The sequence below is a fragment of the Catharus ustulatus genome, chromosome 28, assembly GCF_009819885.2.
Source record: "Catharus ustulatus isolate bCatUst1 chromosome 28, bCatUst1.pri.v2, whole genome shotgun sequence".
NCBI classification, from domain to species: domain Eukaryota; kingdom Metazoa; phylum Chordata; class Aves; order Passeriformes; family Turdidae; genus Catharus; species Catharus ustulatus.
The window spans coordinates 6,666,105-6,684,356 of NC_046248.1; the positions used below are offsets into that span (position 1 = coordinate 6,666,105).

The 18,252-nt window shown below is 46.7% G+C and overlaps 1 protein-coding gene across 2 annotated transcripts in view; it reads left to right on the forward strand.

The window, feature by feature from the left end:
* Nucleotides 1-18,249, forward strand: part of KMT2A (lysine methyltransferase 2A) — a 39,995-nt gene extending 21,746 nt beyond the window's left edge. Inside the window, exons 16-36 of one of the 2 annotated variants that reach the window (XM_033081521.1) lie at nt 198-371; nt 1,177-1,287; nt 1,543-1,616; nt 2,111-2,304; nt 2,577-2,683; nt 2,827-2,964; nt 3,478-3,636; nt 3,921-4,038; nt 4,119-4,197; nt 4,448-4,608; nt 5,251-5,436; nt 5,594-9,890; nt 10,209-10,289; nt 10,794-10,858; nt 11,233-11,403; nt 11,971-12,045; nt 12,316-12,490; nt 12,860-12,967; nt 13,399-13,482; nt 13,843-13,972; nt 14,319-18,249. In XM_033081521.1, coding sequence (XP_032937412.1) covers nt 198-371; nt 1,177-1,287; nt 1,543-1,616; nt 2,111-2,304; nt 2,577-2,683; nt 2,827-2,964; nt 3,478-3,636; nt 3,921-4,038; nt 4,119-4,197; nt 4,448-4,608; nt 5,251-5,436; nt 5,594-9,890; nt 10,209-10,289; nt 10,794-10,858; nt 11,233-11,403; nt 11,971-12,045; nt 12,316-12,490; nt 12,860-12,967; nt 13,399-13,482; nt 13,843-13,972; nt 14,319-14,594 — 6,963 coding nt within the window. In that variant the 3' untranslated portion in view covers nt 14,595-18,249. The remainder of the gene's footprint in view (nt 1-197; nt 372-1,176; nt 1,288-1,542; nt 1,617-2,110; nt 2,305-2,576; nt 2,684-2,826; nt 2,965-3,477; nt 3,637-3,920; nt 4,039-4,118; nt 4,198-4,447; nt 4,609-5,250; nt 5,437-5,593; nt 9,891-10,208; nt 10,290-10,793; nt 10,859-11,232; nt 11,404-11,970; nt 12,046-12,315; nt 12,491-12,859; nt 12,968-13,398; nt 13,483-13,842; nt 13,973-14,318) is intronic. The other variant, XM_033081522.2, reaches the window with a different exon arrangement.
* Nucleotides 18,250-18,252: the final 3 nt, after the last annotated feature.

An 18,252-nucleotide genomic window follows, 5' to 3' on the forward strand; every position in this document is an offset into this window, starting at 1 on the left:
TACAGGTCTCAGCAGAAAGCTGGTTAAGAGCTTTGCTTTGTTGCCCCTACGTTTTGGACAGAAATTCAGAACTTGGGTCTCCTTTTCTTCGCATTAGCAAGAATCTTTGGACCAATAAATGGGCTTGGGAGTATATCATCAGGAGCAGCTGCATTTCAGGAGTTAACATCCCTCTGTCTTGTTGCTGGTGTTGACAGGCAGCAAAACCACCTGATTTAAATCCTGAGACAGAAGAGAGTATCCCATCCAGAAGCTCTCCTGAGGGTCCTGATCCTCCTGTCCTAACTGAAGTCAGCAAACAGGAGGAGCAGCAACCTCTGGATCTGGAAGGAGTGAAAAGAAAAATGGATCAAGGAAGTTACACTTCTGTGGTATGTCCAAGTTATCATGTTCTGCTCTATTGCTAGACACCATGAATTTCTTGATCATACGTGATGTTCATAACTGAGCTCCTTAAGCCTTTTCTTTAGGAACAAGGAAGCAGGTTATTTTGCTGCTAAAAATAGTTCTGGCTGGCGCTGGTTAATATTGGTCCACACACAAGTAATTGATGCTTTTATGGGGCTTTCTGTAGCCAGAAGTGGTACTTGGTTAGATCCCATTTGCTCTTAGTCTGACGTTTACGTAGATAAATGTTCAGGTCATCCTGAACATGCAGATTCTGACTGAAGGTCTGGCCAAATAGACCTGCTCTACAGTTGGTTAGCTCAAAACTAAGGATTCATGGGTGGAGGGGTGATCTCTTCAGGGGTCATTTACAGAAAATGCTTGCGTTGACCAAATCAGTTCTCTTTGCACAGAGCAGCCTTTTCCTCTTTTTTTTTTTATTAGAGAATTTGTAATCTTGAGGAACACTCTGTGTTCCAAAGTGCTTGGCAAATGTTGTGGCGCCAGAATTTCACCAAATCCTTGTGAGACAGAATTTGGCAGATTTAAAACCAGTCAACAGTCAGCTGAAGTGAATGGTTGGGGTGTAGCAGCTCTACCAGACAGTTTACAAATGAGGAGGACTGCTTGCTTCTTCACAGCCAAATCCCCTTTCTGCTTTTAAGTTGATGATCTGGTTCAAACTTACAGTCATCTGAATGTTCACTTGATGCCTTAAGAAATCAGTGGATGGTATAGCTGTGCAAAAAGACAATGGTGTTAATGTGAAGCTTTGTGGATTTCTTACAGTTGGATTTTAGTGATGACATCGTGAAGATAATTCAAGCAGCCATTAATGCTGATGGTGGGCAGCCAGAGATTAAGAAAGCCAACAGTATGGTCAAGTCCTTCTTTATTCGGGTGAGCTGTCCTACAGTTACTTTAAAATCTGCTTGGTATCCTACCACTGCTTCTTGATGGTGGAGTCCAAAGGGCCACCACCTTTAGCTTTGCTTGGTTCTTTCCAGGAATGAAATAATACAATAATACGTTGTCAGAGTTGTAAATGTTAGTGAAATGTTACTAGTTGTGCATTTACAGTGCATTTTGGCTGGATGTCTTTGAATTTTTTGGTATGTTGTCTAACTTTTCTAACGGGATGTTGTTTTCCTTTAGCAAATGGAGCGTGTTTTTCCATGGTTCAGTGTAAAAAAGTCCAGATTTTGGGAGCCAAATAAAGTAACAAGCAAGTAAGTAATTGTTCTGTATCTGACTGCGACACCCTGCTGTTTGCCAGATGGCCTGGCAAAATGTATTGAAAGAGCCTTTTTGTGGGGTTGGAATTTCTGGTTTTCCCCTTTTTTTTATTATTCTTTTTTTTTTCCTTAGAAGTTACACAGTAATCCCATTCTCATGTTTTTACATGGGAAGAGTAGCCAAAGCAGAGTAACCAAAATTCTTAATTAGAACTATATGTACTGTGTGTTGGCTTGTCAGTCCTGACCTTCCTTCCCTGCCCTTCTCACACCCCCATTTGGGGTAGCCCTCCTTCATCTATCACCCTTCGAAGAAGCAGACAGCCACATCACAAACCTTGAAATGTGGCTGGTGGGGAACGTGTGGGCTGTAAGTAATTAATGGAGTTGTTGCTGGGGGGCAGATGTCAGGTAGGCAGTCCCTGGTAGAAGGGGGTAGGGACCTCTGGTGCAGCCAGGTGTGACTCTGACTCCTTGCTGCATCTCAGCAGTGGTATGTTGCCGAATGCGGTGCTGCCCCCATCGCTCGACCATAATTATGCTCAGTGGCAGGAGCGTGAAGAGAACAGCTGCACTGAACAGCCCCCTCTGATGAAGAAAATCATTCCAGCTCCAAAACTCAGGGGGCCTGGAGAGCCAGATTCACCAACTCCTCTACATCCTCCTACACCTCCCATCTCCGGTAAGAGAACCGATGTCAGGATTGCCAGTCCCAAACCCAGAAATGCAGCTGTCTTGGAGACCTCTGTGACCTGAAATCATTCAGCTGAGCTTGGACCCAAGAATGCTTTTGCACCTACCTCTTTTCCCCCAGAATGAAGGTTGTGCAGAGGCTGACATATGCTTTGCTTTCCAAGCTGGCTGTTGAAAACTTCTACCGTATTTACTTACTGACATGGATTTTTACTGCCCTGAATTTCGAGAATAAATATTGTTCTCTCTTTTAAATCTAAGGCTCTGACAGAAGCAGAGAGGATAGTCCTGAACTGAACCCACCTCCAGATGTGGAAGACAACAGGCAGTGTGCATTGTGCCTGAAATATGGTGATGACAGTGCTAACGTGAGTATCTGCCCTGTTCCCCTTTCTGTAGGAGCCCATTTAAGCAGTGCTGTAGATTTGGTACTGTGGATAGGCTGGATGGGTTTTGTGCATTGTTGTGTCCTTTAGAACATCTGAAAAGAACATTTCCTTCTGTTCTCTAGGATGCTGGACGTCTTCTCTACATTGGCCAAAACGAATGGACACATGTGAACTGTGCTTTGTGGTCAGCAGAAGTGTTTGAAGATGATGATGGTTCTCTGAAAAACGTGCACATGGCTGTGATCCGGGGAAAGCAGCTGGTGGGTACAAGCAAAGGACACTTCATTAAACTTAATGCTGATTTAGAATCACAAGACAGGAGCCCAGCTGAAAGATGCCTTGTGTGCATTTGTTCTTCTCTGTCCTTTCCTTGCAGTATTTTTAAATGCTATGTATAGGAGAATTGACTGAAGGTATTTGGAAAGTTATTTTATCCTTACTCAGTTCAGAAATACTGTGGAGACCAAGTGAAGCTTGCAAATGTGAGGATTGGATATGAAACACAAGCAGGAAAGTCTGGGAAAGGCCTGGAAGAACCAGTCCAGAAATGAAAAAGTTGTTCATGTGAGGGATTCTTCTTCCTCTCACCTCCTCCTCCACGTCTCTCGCTTGTGTGTGTTGAGTCACTGTAGTGAAATGGAGCAGCAATGAAGCAGGAGATCAAGCATTACTCTAAACTTCTGTCTGTGCAAAAAAAACCCAACTGACAACAGCAATGGTGGTCTGGTTTTAGAAGAGATTACATTTTTGTTTTTTTCTTTTTGCTTTTGCAGAGGTGTGAGTTCTGCCAGAAGTCAGGTGCCACAGTAGGCTGCTGCCTCACTTCCTGTACCAGTAACTATCATTTCATGTGCTCACGAGTCAAGAACTGTGTGTTTCTGGACGATAAGAAAGTTTATTGCCAGAGGCATCGTGACTTGATCAAAGGAGAGGTAATATTCTTCTTTCACTCTCTGCATCACTCTCTGAAGTGGGGCTTAGCCCATAACTATGAGCACTTTATAGACGTTTATGTTAAATGTGTTTCTTGCTAACAAGGGCTGAACCACATTGCTCTTAAAAAAGAAGTCAGTAATACAACTGGCCTGGAGAAGTTTGGCAAGTGTGATAGTTCAAAAACCAAAAGACCAAACTGAGGATCAAGTAGGACAAACTGCATGGCATACAGGTAGTGGTTCCTTTAACTAACAAGTAGTTTTGTTGGTTCTTGTTCCAGGTGGTTCCTGAGAATGGATTTGAAGTTCTTAGGAGAGTTTTTGTGGACTTTGAAGGGATCAGTTTGAGAAGAAAATTTCTTAGTGGCTTGGAACCAGAGAACATCCACATGATGATTGGTATGATCTAGTCTCTGGATACTTGATCCACCTTTTGGTACTGGAATCTGGCTTACAGAACTGTTCCTCTCTCTGCTCAGGTTCAATGACAATAGACTGCTTAGGAATTCTGAATGACCTCTCAGACTGTGAAGATAAGTTGTTTCCCATCGGCTATCAGTGAGTATAGGGCGTTTCAAGATTTGTTGTCTTTCAGTATATTTCATGTCAAACAAGCACTGAAGTAACATACGGGAAAATTGACTGTAGTTTTTCCTACACTGATGAGGAATCTCTGATTAAACCAGGTGTGCAGTGTGTTCTACCAGGAGGGCTTTGGCCAATGTAGTTTTGAGAAATGGAAAATTTAACACAGAAATGAGGTTTACTCAACTGTTGAGTAAATTGCTTTGTTTGAATTATCTTCCAGGTGCTCCAGAGTGTACTGGAGCACAACAGATGCCAGGAAACGCTGTGTGTATACCTGCAAGATCATGGAGTGCCGACCTCCAGTCATAGAACCAGACATCAACAGCACTGTAGAGCACGATGATAACAGAACAATTGCCCATAGCCCAGTTCCCCTTACAGGTAATATTTTAAGGACTTCATAGAAGTACATTCTCTGTATGGTTTTGCCATAGTGCATCTCTTAAACCAAATCTCTAAAATTTGGACTGGAATCCAATTCAGTCTTCCATGTTACAGCATCTTAAGACTTTAAGCTCCTTCACAACTTTAAGGATGTACTGCTAGCTTTGAAAACTTGAACCAAACAAACACTGCTACAGGAATGGTTTCTGGTCTATAACTCAGAGAATTTTCTGATGATCTAAAACTTTGAACTGTGTTTAGATTTGGTGTTGGTCTTAATACTGAGATTGTTTAATACAATGTTGAATAGTTTTATTGTGCTTCTGTATTTCCAAATTGCTTCCTTGTCTCCAAGGGTAAAGCTGTGAAAGATTTTTGAAATGTTTATAGTTGTTGTCATTGTTAACATAGGATCTTAAGCCTTATAAATATATAGTGGAATTTCATGTGTAAGATGAGCAATTGCTACAAGTGTTTGAAAATGTTCTTACAAGAAGAAACAAGACATTATCTGATGTCAGATCTTTGACTTTTTGTCTGATTCTCCAAGTGGAACATAATAGTAGTATATACTTGATCAGATTGTAGCTTTTAGGGCTCAGTGATGGCTTATGCTGTTGTTTCTGTTTTATACAACAGAAATTCTACCGAAAGACACCCGAAATGCACCTGAAATTGTAAACCCACCGTCACCAGATCGTCCCTTGCATTCTCAGACCTCTAGTTCCTGTTACTATCCAGTGGTCTCAAAGGGTCCCAGGATCAGGGCACCAAGTTACCCATCTGCACAGAGGTCTCCTGGCTCAAGGCCCTTACCCTCTGCAGGTATTTCTAGCGCTGTTGATTTTGATTGAGGCTGATTTTGGAAATATTTTTGGTTTGCTGGGTTTTAATTGCTTGTGTTTTGTATGGAGGAATTGGATGTGCATTCACTGTGAAGGTTTAAGATCACCTGACAGTCTTTCTTGCCTTTGTTTCTCAGGAAGTCCTACCCCAGTGACCCATGAAATAGTGACAGTGGGAGATCCTTTGCTATCCTCGGGACTTAAGAGCATTGGTTCTCGGAGACACAGCACCTCTTCTTTGTCACAGCAACAATCTAAACTCCGGATGATTTCCCCTACACGAGCTGGGAACACTTACTCCAGGCACAGTGTGTCTTCAGTTTCCAGCATGGGGCCCTCTTCAGAATATGAACCAGCCGTCAAAAGTACTGACCGCTTTGTGGGGTCAGTGAGCACAGGTCCTACAAGTGCTCCAGTTCAAAGTTGCTCTACCAGTTCAGGCTCCCAGAAAACAGTGGCTACAAATGGAAATAAAATTTACCAGCTGGATGCATCTCAATCTGCAGAAGGGAAACATTCCAGCAGTTCAGATTTTATAGCCAAAGGTGCACCTTCTAAGGGAGAGAAAATGAAAACCTCGAAGGACCCGGATTATTCATCTCATACATTTGTTTCTGGAGGAAGCTCCAAAGTGTCCACTCAGCCATCAAGTTCATCAGGCACAGAAATGAGTAAAATAGGAATCTTTCAAGAGTGTTCAGGATCATTTTCTTCCAAAGAAGCAATACCCTTTCCACCTTTGCATCAGAGAGGCCCAAGGAAAGACAGAGATCAGCACATGGAACCTTTACAGCCAGAGAAAACAACTGTGGTTGATGAGATGGATGCAAAAACCCTGAAGGCTGTTGGAGTTAACAGTAGATCTCCTGCAGCAAGTGAGCAGGTAGCTACTGCCCCCAAAGATAAACGTCAGAAAGGCAAAAAGTTAATGAAAGACAGTTTTAAAGAGAAGCATTCACTGAAATCTCTTACAGAGACAAGTCAAGCAGCAGGCAGTGATGAACTGAAACCAGACTTTGGCAATCAAGGTTTGGCAACTGAAGAAATTAGCCAGAGGTTATGTAATAATATTCCTGCTGAAAAAGCTGGTGAGAAGTCTCCATCTTCACAAGGGCCATCTAAAGGGTCTGCAGTGCAGCTTGAAGCAGCCCCTAAGGAATCACAGGCACCCAGGAAACGCACCGTTAAAGTCACTCTGACTCCTCTCAAGATGGAAAGTGAAAACCAGTCTAAAAATGCACAGCAGGAAAGTGATGCTGAAACTCAGTCTGCAGGGGCAGACCTGGCTGCTTTGGCAGAGCCCTCCTCAGCTTCAGAAAGCCCAGAAGAGAACCCTGTAATTCAGGGAAGTCCAAATGAAGCACCAACACAGGAATCTCAGAATAACACATATGAAAATCTGGCCATTCAAGATAACAGCTTGATGCTCCAGGATGGCTCTAAAGCTCAAGAAGAAGGCTCATACAAGCGGAGGTATCCAAGGAGAAGTGCTCGGGCCAGATCCAATATGTTCTTTGGATTGACTCCTCTGTATGGTGTGAGGTCCTACGGAGAGGAGGACATTCCCTTCTACAGTAACTCAACTGGCAAGAAGCGAGGGAAGCGGTCTGCAGAAGGACAGGTGGATGGAGCAGATGACTTGAGCACATCAGATGAAGACGACTTATACTACTACAATTTCACAAGGACAGTGGTTTCCTCAAACGCAGAGGAGAGGCTCGCATCCCATAGCTTATTCAGGGAGGAGGAGCAGTGTGATCTCCCAAAAATCTCACAACTAGACGGTGTGGATGATGGAACTGAAAGTGATACAAGTGTCACAGCAACAACCAGAAAAGTCAGCCAGGTAACTAAAAGGAGTGGCAAAGAGAATGGGACAGAGAACTTAAAGCTGGATAGAGCTGAAGAAGCTGGTGAGAAAGTGCAAGTCACCAAGAGCTCTGGTGTCCACAAAACTGACCCCAAGATTGATAACTGCCACCCTGTGAGCAGGGTTAAAGCTCAGGGTCAGGACTCTCTGGAAGCACAGCTGAGCTCGCTGGAAACGGGCCGCAGGGCTCATGCCAGCACACCTGCCGACAAGAACTTACTGGACACCTTCAACACAGAGCTTCTGAAATCTGACTCTGACAATAACAACAGCGATGACTGTGGGAACATACTCCCTTCTGACATCATGGACTTCGTGCTGAAGAACACACCATCTATGCAGGCCTTGGGAGAAAGTCCAGAGTCCTCATCATCTGAACTCCTGACCCTTGGAGAAGGTTTAGGTCTTGACAGCAACCGTGGCAAGGATATGGGTTTGTTTGAGGTGTTCTCCCAGCAGCTGCCCACCACTGAACCAGTGGACAGCAGTGTCTCTTCCTCCATATCAGCAGAGGAGCAATTTGAATTGCCCCTGGAGCTTCCCTCCGATCTCTCTGTTCTGACCACTCGCAGCCCTACAGTGCCCAGCCAAAATCACAACAGGCTTGCCGTCATTTCGGAGTCTTCACTTTCCTCCTCAGGAGAGAGGTCAATGCTTGCCTTGCCTTCCACAGAGTCTGGGGAGAAGAGAGTCACAGTCACAGAAAAATCTGCCTCAGGGGAAGGTGATGCAGCGCTCCTGAGTCCAGGGGTAGACCCAAGCCCCGAAGGACACATGACTCCCGATCACTTCATCCAGGGTCACATAGATGCAGAGCATATAGCCAGCCCAGCTTGCGGCCCTGTCGAGCAAGGACATGGCAGCAACCAAGATTTAACAAGAAACAGTGGGACTCCAGGTATCCAGGTGCCAGTATCCCCCACTGTTCCCCTCCAGAGCCAGAAGTATGTGCCAAACTCCACTGACAGTCCTGGCCCATCGCAAATCTCCAACGCTGCAGTGCAGACAACACCACCCCACCTCAAGCCAGCTGCAGAAAAACTTCTGGTAGTTAATCAAAACATGCAGCCTCTCTATGTCCTCCAAACTCTTCCCAATGGTGTCACCCAAAAGATACAGTTAACACCTTCTGTTAGTTCTGCGCAGAGTGTGATGGAAAGCAACCCTTCAGTGCTGGGCCCCATGGGGAGCGGGCTCACGCTGACCACAGGATTGAATCCGAGCTTGCCTCCATCTCAGCCGTTATTCCCTCCCACGAGCAAGGGTCTACTGCCTATGTCCCATCACCAGCATATACATCCCTTCTCCACACCTGCTCAGACAGGCTTCCCACCAAACATCAGCAGTCCTTCACCAGGTCTTCTGATTGGGGTGCAACCATCCCCTGATCCTCAGCTCTTAGTGTCTGAAGCTAGTCAGAGGACAGACCTTGGTACTGCTGCTTCAACACCAGCTGCTGCCTTGGGCAAGAAACGGCCCATATCTCGTCTGCAGTCACGGAAGAACAAGAAGCTGGCTCCTTCTGGAACCCCTTCTGCTATAGCTCCTTCTGATATGGTCTCCAACATGACCTTAATTAATTTTGCTCCTTCCCAGATTTCTAACCACCCGCTGGATTTGGGAAGCATTGCGAATTCAACATCCCATAGAACTGTTCCCAATATTATCAAAAGGTCAAAGTCTGGGGTCATGTATTTTGAGCAAACATCTTTGCTCCCGCAAGGTGGGACCACTACTGCAGTCAGCACGTCTCCCAGCATTATTGGTGCAGATGCCAGTCACCTCCCAGCAGGGCCTGTATCAGGCCTGACATCGAGTTCCTCAGTGCTGAATGTTGTGTCCATGCAGGCCACAGCAGCCCCTAGTACAGGTGGGTCGGTTCCTGGTCACGTTTTGGGACAAAGTTCAGTAACGTTAACAAGCCCTGGATTATTGGGGGACCTTGGTTCAATAAGCAACCTCCTGATCAAAGCTAGTCAGCAAAGCCTTGGTCTTCAGGAGCAGCACATGACTCTACCACCAAGTTCTGGGATGTTTTCACAACTAGGAGCATCTCAAACTCCGTCTACAGCAGCCATGACAGCTGCATCAAGCATTTGTGTTCTACCCTCAGCACAGACAATGGGCATGACAGTTGCTCCATCGTCTGCTGACCCAGAAGGCTCCTACCAGCTTCAGCACATGACACAGCTTTTAGCCAACAAAACTGGGGCTGCATCCTCCCAGCTGGACCTTAGCACAGTCACAGCAACAACGCAGTTGTCAAGCTTTCCACAGCTGGTAGATGTTCCAAACAATACCAGACTCGAACAAAGCAAGGCTTCCTCGTCAGTGATGCATGCCAGTTCAGCATCTCCAGGAGGCTCCCCATCACCTGGCCAGCAGTCTGCCAGTAGCTCTGCGCTGGGTACCACAAAAATGAAGCCAAAAGTCAAACGCATCCAGCCATTTTTAGACAAAGGGAATGGAAAGAAGCACAAAACTTCTCATGCGTGGGCTGGTTCTTCTGAAGCTCACGTTCCTGAAAAAGGGGCTGTTGCTGTACCCCAGGTCTCGGCTACAGGGTAAGAGGAGAGTTTGGTTTTGCTCATCCCTGAGGTTTTGTAATAATATGAAAGAATCTTGCACTAGTTTCACCAACGAGTTATACAAGTCAAAGCAAATTGTGAAGTACAGCTTTTGATTGTGATGCTTCTGGTGCATTTGGAAGCATGATGTGGTTCTCTGTATCTCAGGAGCTGTTGTTGCTACATGTATAATTCTGCAGAAATGCTGAATCTGGCATGGCAACTCCCAATGGATCTATTCCTGCTTTCCAGTCTCATTTATGGCACACATGGGTTGGCAGATATTTTGAATATTCCCAAATGTTTTTCTTCCAGGACTCCTGCTGCGAAGGCAGATGCGCAGGATGCCGCCAGCACAGAGCAGCCATTGCAGAAGCCACATGGGCAGTCTGCAGGGTAAGGGATGAACAGACCTTTCTGTGTGATTCTGCTCGCTTGAGCTGAAGGGCATTTGTGTGGAGAATGCAGGGAGTCTGGCATTCCTAGTTAAAATGCTTGGGGAGCTTTCAGTGGGGAATGTACAGTCGCAATTTGATGTAATATGGAATCATTTTGCATTAAGCTGCATGTAGTTCTGGGAAGCTCAGTGTGCCTGCTGAGGAGATGCTCATTCAGCACTGTCTGATTGTGTGTTGGCCTGCACCTTTTTCCTGAGTGGAACTGACTCAGAGAGGAGGTCACAGGCTATGTGAAATTAGGCTGCTGCCCACAGACTCATAGAGGCTGCAAACAGAAATGCTACTGAGCAGAATCTTCTTGTTTGTTCATTTCCAACTGAACTGATGTCAGAGCATTTGATCTGGAAAAAGGTTCTTGTCTGAGACCACTGCTCAGGGTTGGTGAGGAAATGAGGCAGGTTGTTAGCTATTTTTCTCCATGTTCTCCTCCTTCCCTCCCAAGGCAACCGGCTGTGGTCCCAGAACCTCAATCAACACAGAACTCAATGAATGAGCAAGAAAATGCAGGTATGTCACTTCTTCAAAAACACCTAGTCTTGGAATTCTCCAGGACTGGGAAAGTGATGTTTGAAGATTTGGTTTTTGTGTTTGTTATTTTGTCAGGAAAAGGGTAAGAGCTATCAGCTTGTGTTATCCTTGCTATAAGGGGAGGAAAGGTTTGTTTGCTATTTGTAGATCTTGGACAAATAGTTTTATCTCTGTTTTTAGTTTGTGAGATTTTCAGCACTTGAGATGTCACACACTTTCTAGAATTTTTTTTCTTGGCTGGATTTGCTGGTGAAAAGGCAAGTCAGTAAGTTATTTTCAATTGTGGAACACCAGATGTATAAATCATCGTTCTTTCCGATTCCCATCTTCATGCTGGCTCCTGTCTTTTCTAGGCTCAAAAGCTCTTGAGGAAGAAGAGAGCACTTTCAGCTCCCCTCTTATGTTTTGGCTTCAGCAAGAACAAAAGAGGAAAGAGTGTCTTGGTGAGAAGAAACCAAAAAAGGGTTTGGTTTTTGAGATCTCTAGCGATGATGGTTTTCAGATCTGCGCAGAAAGCATTGAAGGTGAGAACTGTGCAGTGTTGGTTGTACTGGTTTTAGCTGTCCTTACTAGAAGTAAAATTACTTCTGAGGAGCTCTTATTTTATTTGCTTTATTTATAGATTTTAAAAAATAGAAAGAGAAATCTCTTGGTTTATGGTCCTAGACAATCCTAGTTCTTGATAATGTCTGGATTCTATTATTTTTCTTTTCATTTTGCAAAATAATATATTCAGTGACCCATTATGTATATATATAGATAGATAGATAGTGATGATATATATCACGGACTAATTTTGTTTTATCAATTGACTCAATGATGTTGAACTGTAGTTTGTCAAGAAGCAGGCAGTGTGGATCACACAGTGGAGTACTGGGTATCCAGACTTTTCCTCCAGACCAATTGCTGAACACCTTGCCTTATGCTAATAAGGAATTTTCAAGGAGGATGAAAGCAATTGCATCCAAGGATCTTAATTTATGGCCTGTGGAAAGTTGGAAACATCATATTCTCCAGTTAGTTTATTTAAATATGAGTGTCCCAGCACTTGGATCCCCTGTCACCATTTGTCCTGTGTGTGTGTGCTGCAGATGCCTGGAAGTCTCTGACTGACAAGGTACAAGAGGCTCGTTCAAACGCCCGCCTGAAGCAGCTGTCCTTTGCAGGTAACAGCATGTGCTGAGTGTGGGAGAGCAAACTGATCTTTCTGTGAGGGTCTAAGAGTCTTATCACTTCCAGTTATCCTGCTGCAGGCTTTCTGGAGGGTAATTTCTTCCCAAGGGAAGAATTAGAAACTCTCACATAGGATGCAATAGCTAATACAGTGCTGCTGTGACAGCTGTGTGGTGTCTCAGCTCTGTGACAAGCTGCTGTATCTTCCTGCTTGAAGTCTGCACTGATACTTAGTGTTTGTTGTGCTCTCTTTCTCATTCCAGGTGTGAATGGTTTGAGGATGTTGGGGATTATCCATGATACTGTTGTGTTCCTGATAGAGCAACTGTACGGAGCGAAGCACTGCCACAACTACAAGTTCAGATTTCACAAGCCAGAGGAGGCCAATGAGCCTCCGTTGAACCCACATGGCTCTGCTCGGGCTGAAGTCCACCTGAGGCAAGTGTGAGCCTTGTCAATATTGGGGTTAACGGCCCTTGGCTCCATAACTAAGGCTGTGGCAGGGCAGGAGCAACAGCACTAAAGCTCTCAGTAAAATGTTAACAACTGGCACATGAAAATCAACCTGCAGAATCTTCTGTGCATTTTCCTGTGCTACTTTGTGGCCCTTTGCTTGGTTTAACAAAGCTTTCCTGGCTGAGGCTGTTACTGGAGGTTCTCAGAACCTGCTATGTCTGCCCTGATGTGTGGGCTTTAAGAGAGGGCAGAATAGGGGAGGCATGAGGCAGTAAACATGTCAGACTGTTGTGCAACCATGCTTATTTTCAGTCAGTAAAACAAACTCTCTCTGGTCTCTTTAAATTGCAGGAAATCTGCATTTGATATGTTTAATTTCTTGGCGTCTAAACACCGACAGCCACCAGAATACAACCCGAACGACGAGGAAGAGGAAGAAGTGCAGCTGAAATCAGCCCGGTATGCAGCAGGGCTTAAAGGTTCACAAGGGAAAACAGAGTCAGGGTGTTAAAATTAGCAGATTTGGCTTAATTAAGGGTTGTGCTTTGAGGGGTATTTAAACACTTGAAGCTGCCAAGCACTGCCAGACATAGAGGTGACTTCTGCAATAACAAGAGAAATGACAGCTGAAGGTGACCACCAGACTGGTCTGCCTTCAAACGCTTCTTTTCCTTGCTAATGTAAAACAATCTGGTGAGAATTTCACAAGAAAAGGGAGGAAATTATCTTTTACATATATATATGAAAACACTGCTTTAATTTTGATTGTGTTCACTGTAGGCTGCAGTGTCACAGTGTATAAATTACTCCATCTTGGAAAGTGCCCCAGATAATACATGGCACAGAGTCTCAAATACAGGTCGTCACTTAGCAGTGCCTCTTTGTTCTAGGAGGGCGACCAGCATGGATCTGCCAATGCCCATGCGCTTCCGGCACCTGAAGAAGACCTCCAAGGAGGCAGTTGGTGTCTACAGGTATGGTTTTGCTCTGGTGCCATTGCCTGTAGGATAGGGGAAGGTGGAAACTTGAAACCTGAGAAACCAGACTACAAAACTGAGGGGAAAAGCAGGCTTGGGGCTTTTTCACTCTTCTTGTCCCTGCCCAAGTTGTGTATTTGAAGTTATCTTCAGCCCAGCCCAATTGCACCTTGCTGTCTTTACCTTGGCAGTAGCTCAGATGTGGGCAGAGTGACCTGGTGGTGTTCTTGTTGGTGTTCCCTTAGAGAAGGGCTAACAGTACTGCAGTGGTCTGTGTCACAAACAGCCTGTTTTCTGCAGCCTCTGCAATCTGATGTTTATGAGCTCTGCTTGTTTGCTTTCCTTAATGCATTTTAGATCTCCTATCCATGGCCGGGGTCTGTTCTGCAAAAGGAACATCGATGCAGGTGAGATGGTGATCGAATATTCAGGCAATGTCATTCGCTCCATCCTCACTGACAAACGGGAGAAATACTACGACAGTAAGGTGAGTTTTGGGCTTTTACTGATGTTCTTAAAGAGTTTGGGAGAGCTAGGAAGTGGTTGGGAAGGTAGGACAGGCCCAGAAAAAATTCTGTTTGGTATGTCTCAAACTGTGTTTACTGATTCTTGGGTTATTTTCTTTCTTGCTGGAGGTTTATACACGCTTGTCATTCCCTTCTGTGGTCTGGGCAGGGTCTCACATTAGTCTTGGTGAATGTGGGGCTGAAATGATTCAGGCAGGAGGGAGTGTGTGAGGCCCAGTGGAGAGGGGCTGCAGACAGAGCTGGGCTGTCTGCTGGGGTGGCTGTGCTGCCCTGCCTGCACTGATCCTGCTCTGTCCTCCCTGGCAGGGCATCGGGTGCTACATGTTCCGCATTGACGACTCCGAGGTGGTGGACGCCACCATGCACGGGAACGCAGCGCGCTTCATCAACCACTCCTGCGAGCCCAACTGCTACTCCCGGGTCATCAACATCGATGGCCAGAAACACATTGTCATCTTTGCCATGCGCAAAATCTACCGCGGGGAAGAGCTCACCTATGACTATAAGTTCCCCATTGAAGACGCCAGCAACAAACTGCCCTGTAACTGCGGTGCCAAGAAGTGCAGGAAGTTTTTAAACTAAAACTTCCATCAGCTGCAAGTGAGCCCTGCAGGACCTGGGGTGAACCAAAGCTTCGAGTGAGCCCCTCCCCGGCCACTGGGATGGGACAGAGAGGTGAGAAGCAGGAGTGAAGATGGACTGGGCTCAGGGACCTGAGACTGGCGGCTGTGTTTGTCCGAGTCCACATCTTCATGTCTCGCATGTGCACACTCACCCTTGTGAGAGACATGGGCGGCTGGAGAAGATCCTCAGCATGGTTATGTTTTTGCTATTCTCATTTCCCCCCGCCCCCATATTTGTTTCTCAGCGTGGGGCTAATGAGTGGGAGAGGAGAGGAGAGGTCACCCCAGGCCCAGGCACAGGGCAGCAGTCATGGGTCGTGTCCCTCTCTGTCTCCTGGCCAGAGCTCTCCTTCCTAGGGCTGAGTCAGTGTTGGGTGGCGCAGTGTTTGCGCTTGCCTCCTGGGGAAAAGGGCTGTGCCTCACCAGCGGCCCCCTGGGACTGCACAGTCTGCAAAACACTATGTGTGAGTGGGAGTAGGTGTGCTGCCTGTGCAGGGCTCTGTGGCGCAGGGGGCTGGCTTGGCTGCTTGTGAGGAGGGCGGAACAGAGCAGCCCACACCTAGACACAAGAAAAGTTTGGCTGACATCTTGCTCTGAAATCCCTGCCTGAGAGCAGGGGAACTCCTGGCATTCTTTGGCAAAGAGGGCTTGTGCCAACAGTTGGGGCACTGTGGATCTTTGCCAGCAAAGGCTCCCATTCACCAGCACTCTCCCTCCATGGCCATGTGGGAGGGAAGTGGGCCTCTGGGTCCCATTTCCAGCAGCTGGTTTCCTCCTCTGTCCAGCGAGTGGCTGGCACAGCCAGCCAGCGGTGTCTCAAAGAGCCAGGCAGAGAGGTCTCTAGAGAGAGGAGGGGAGTGCGAGCCAGCCCTGGCCTTGGCTGCATTGTTGTAGAGCAGGAGCTGGGAAGGACTGGTGTGGAGGCATCCACTCCTCTCTGCTGTGCCACAGTGTCCCAGGCAGCCAGGTGCCTGTTGTGGTCAGTCTGGCCGTGGTCATGTTGTGTTCCTCAGAAGACACAGCAAGGGCACCAAAAGGGAGCCAAAGTTCTCTGCAAAGGCAAGGCCAAGCACCAGCTGGCCTTGTCTGCGCAGCATCCCAAAACCACATAGGAAATGTGAGGCATTGGCACAGTGGGTGAGGAGCCAGGCCAGGTCTGAGCAAGCTGAGGGACACCACTGTCCTGGTCGGAGCAGTGTGAGTCCTCCTCCCAGTGGGGTCTGCCCTGTGCCTCAGAGCAAAACCAGAGAGAGACAAATGAGAGACCCAAGCCTGACAGTGACAACATTGGATTCTGCTCTGTTCTGTTTACAGTTTAGTATTTAAGGTTTTATAAATGTAAATATATTTTGTATATTTTTCTATGAGAAGCACTTCATAGGGGAAAGCACTTATGACGAGGCTTTTTACAGTGGTATTATCCTAATTTAAGAGAATCTCTTTTTAATGATTTTTTTATTTTCATAGGACGGTTCTAGGAAATACCTGGCTGGACACAGTCTGAGCCTTTCTCCAGTGGGGGGGTTGCTTTAGTTTTGTTTTCTACTCTTGTTCTGCCTTTTTGACTTCAGTAACTGTCTCCGGGAGGGTTGACTGGACCTTAAATTGTATTTGCCCATAAGGACGGGTGCAGGAGGGGATGCTGCCCAGCATGGTAGGAGTTTGGCTCTGTGGGAGGACAGTGTGTGACTCGGGCAGAAAATTTGATTCTGCCTTGCCCATGCTGGTATCCTGCAAGGCTTTAAAAAGGAAAAGCAGGACAGGATGAGACCTGACCCTCGATACCTCTTTGCTGGGAGGCCAGTCTGAGATACACACCTCCTGCCACAGTCTGTCCTTCAAAGGCAGATCTGTTTTTCTGCACAGAAGGGAAAGCAGAAAGCGCCCTTGCTTTTCCGAGCTTTCCTGGTGGTTGGGTTGCAGTCGTTACAGGAGCCACTCTCCCGGAGCTGATGTCTCCGAGGGCTGCTCTGCACCGGCACTGGCAGTTGGTGGGGAAGGACCCGGGAGTGCCTGCTGACTCCCCAGGTCTCTCAGAGGGGCATCCCTCATCCACACCTCTCTGGTCCTGAGACCTCTTCCTCTGCCTGAGAAAGAAAAGCAGCGCTCAGAGGTTCGGAACCTGCCGATTTCCTTTTGTTATTGCACTGTGTGAGGATAATTTGTTGGTAACTGTTGAAAGCAAAGTCACATTGACGCTGTGTTTGTTACTGAGATGATTTGATGCACTGACAGTTTGGGAACGCACATACTTTGAGGAGCCCAGAGTGCCCACCAGGGGCTCTGGGCCCCGCGGCCCCGGGCGCAGCTGCTCTTGGCCCTTTTCCTTCTGTGTCTGACGCGGGGCTGGGGCATCGCCCTCGCCATGGCAAAGCCCCTGAACTTACCCCAGAGCTCAGCTACGCTTTCTCACTGCCCCGCTGCTGCCGCCTCCCGATTTCCTGGCCGCAGGAGGAGGTTCCGCTGGGGAGCACTGCCCAGAGCCACCCCACAGGGGGACAAGTGGGAAGGAGGGTCGAGGGGAGCGCTGTGCCTCAGGAGTGCCCCAAGACCCAAGTGCCAGGCAGCCTCCTCCTGCCGGGACCAGCCGAGCCAGCGGGCTGCCCGCTTTGCTGCTATTCCCGTTGCGGCTGCCTGGGCAGGAGCCGCCGTGGCCAGTGAAACTGTCTGTACCCCCGGGGAGCTGCGCCCGCCGTGGCCAGCCCGGGCCAGTGGGGCCGCTGGCAGCAGGGCTGGGGCAACCAGGGCAGCTGAGCCCACCCGCCCTCAGCCCGGGCTGGCCAGGAGCACCCAGCTCCCCTTGTATGAATGTATATTTTATAAGGACTGACACAGATCATGGTATCTGAAAATACTAAAAAAGGAACCTTAGGGCGTTTTTGGGGTTTTTTTTGTACAAACCGATGTGGTTTTTTTTTAAAGGAGAAGCGGGTCATTGCAAAGGGCTGGGTATCTTTTCTTTCTGATTTTCTTTCATTTCAAAGCAATACCAAGTTCTTCAGCAGGACGGTCTGTGCAGAATCATGCCATTCACCCATACACTGGTCCACTCTCAACACTTGCAAATTTTTTTATAACTATAAATACAATATATATAGGAACTAATATAGTAATGCACCGTGTAATGAAGCCTAGTTCAGTATCAGTTCATGGCTTTTAATTCTCTTTAACACTATAGATAAGGATTGTGTTACAGTTGCTCACGGCTCCAGGAAGGCCTTGCTGCTCATTCCCCACTGGCATTCAGGGTGTGGGAGCGGGTGGCTCAACCTTTCCTGGCCCTTCTTGTTACAGTCAGTACTTGTACAACTTGGTTTCTTCCTTTCCTTCCTCTCGTTTTGGTTATGAATGTTGGGGTACCACCTACATATAGGGAAAAATGTGCTCTGTGCTTTCCTGGTATCTTTTTAACAAGGTACAGTAGCTTCGTCTATCAGCCGAGAACTATACTTGTGGTGTTTCTTTTCTTGAACTTACAGTCTCTTTAGTAACTACAGGTAGGTGAATAATTGTTTCAAAAAACAAAAAAGGAGAAAAAAAAAAAAAAAAGCTCTGCAAAAGCAAGGTTATGTTCTAGAAATACATTTCTTGACAACTTATCATGTATAACAAAACTT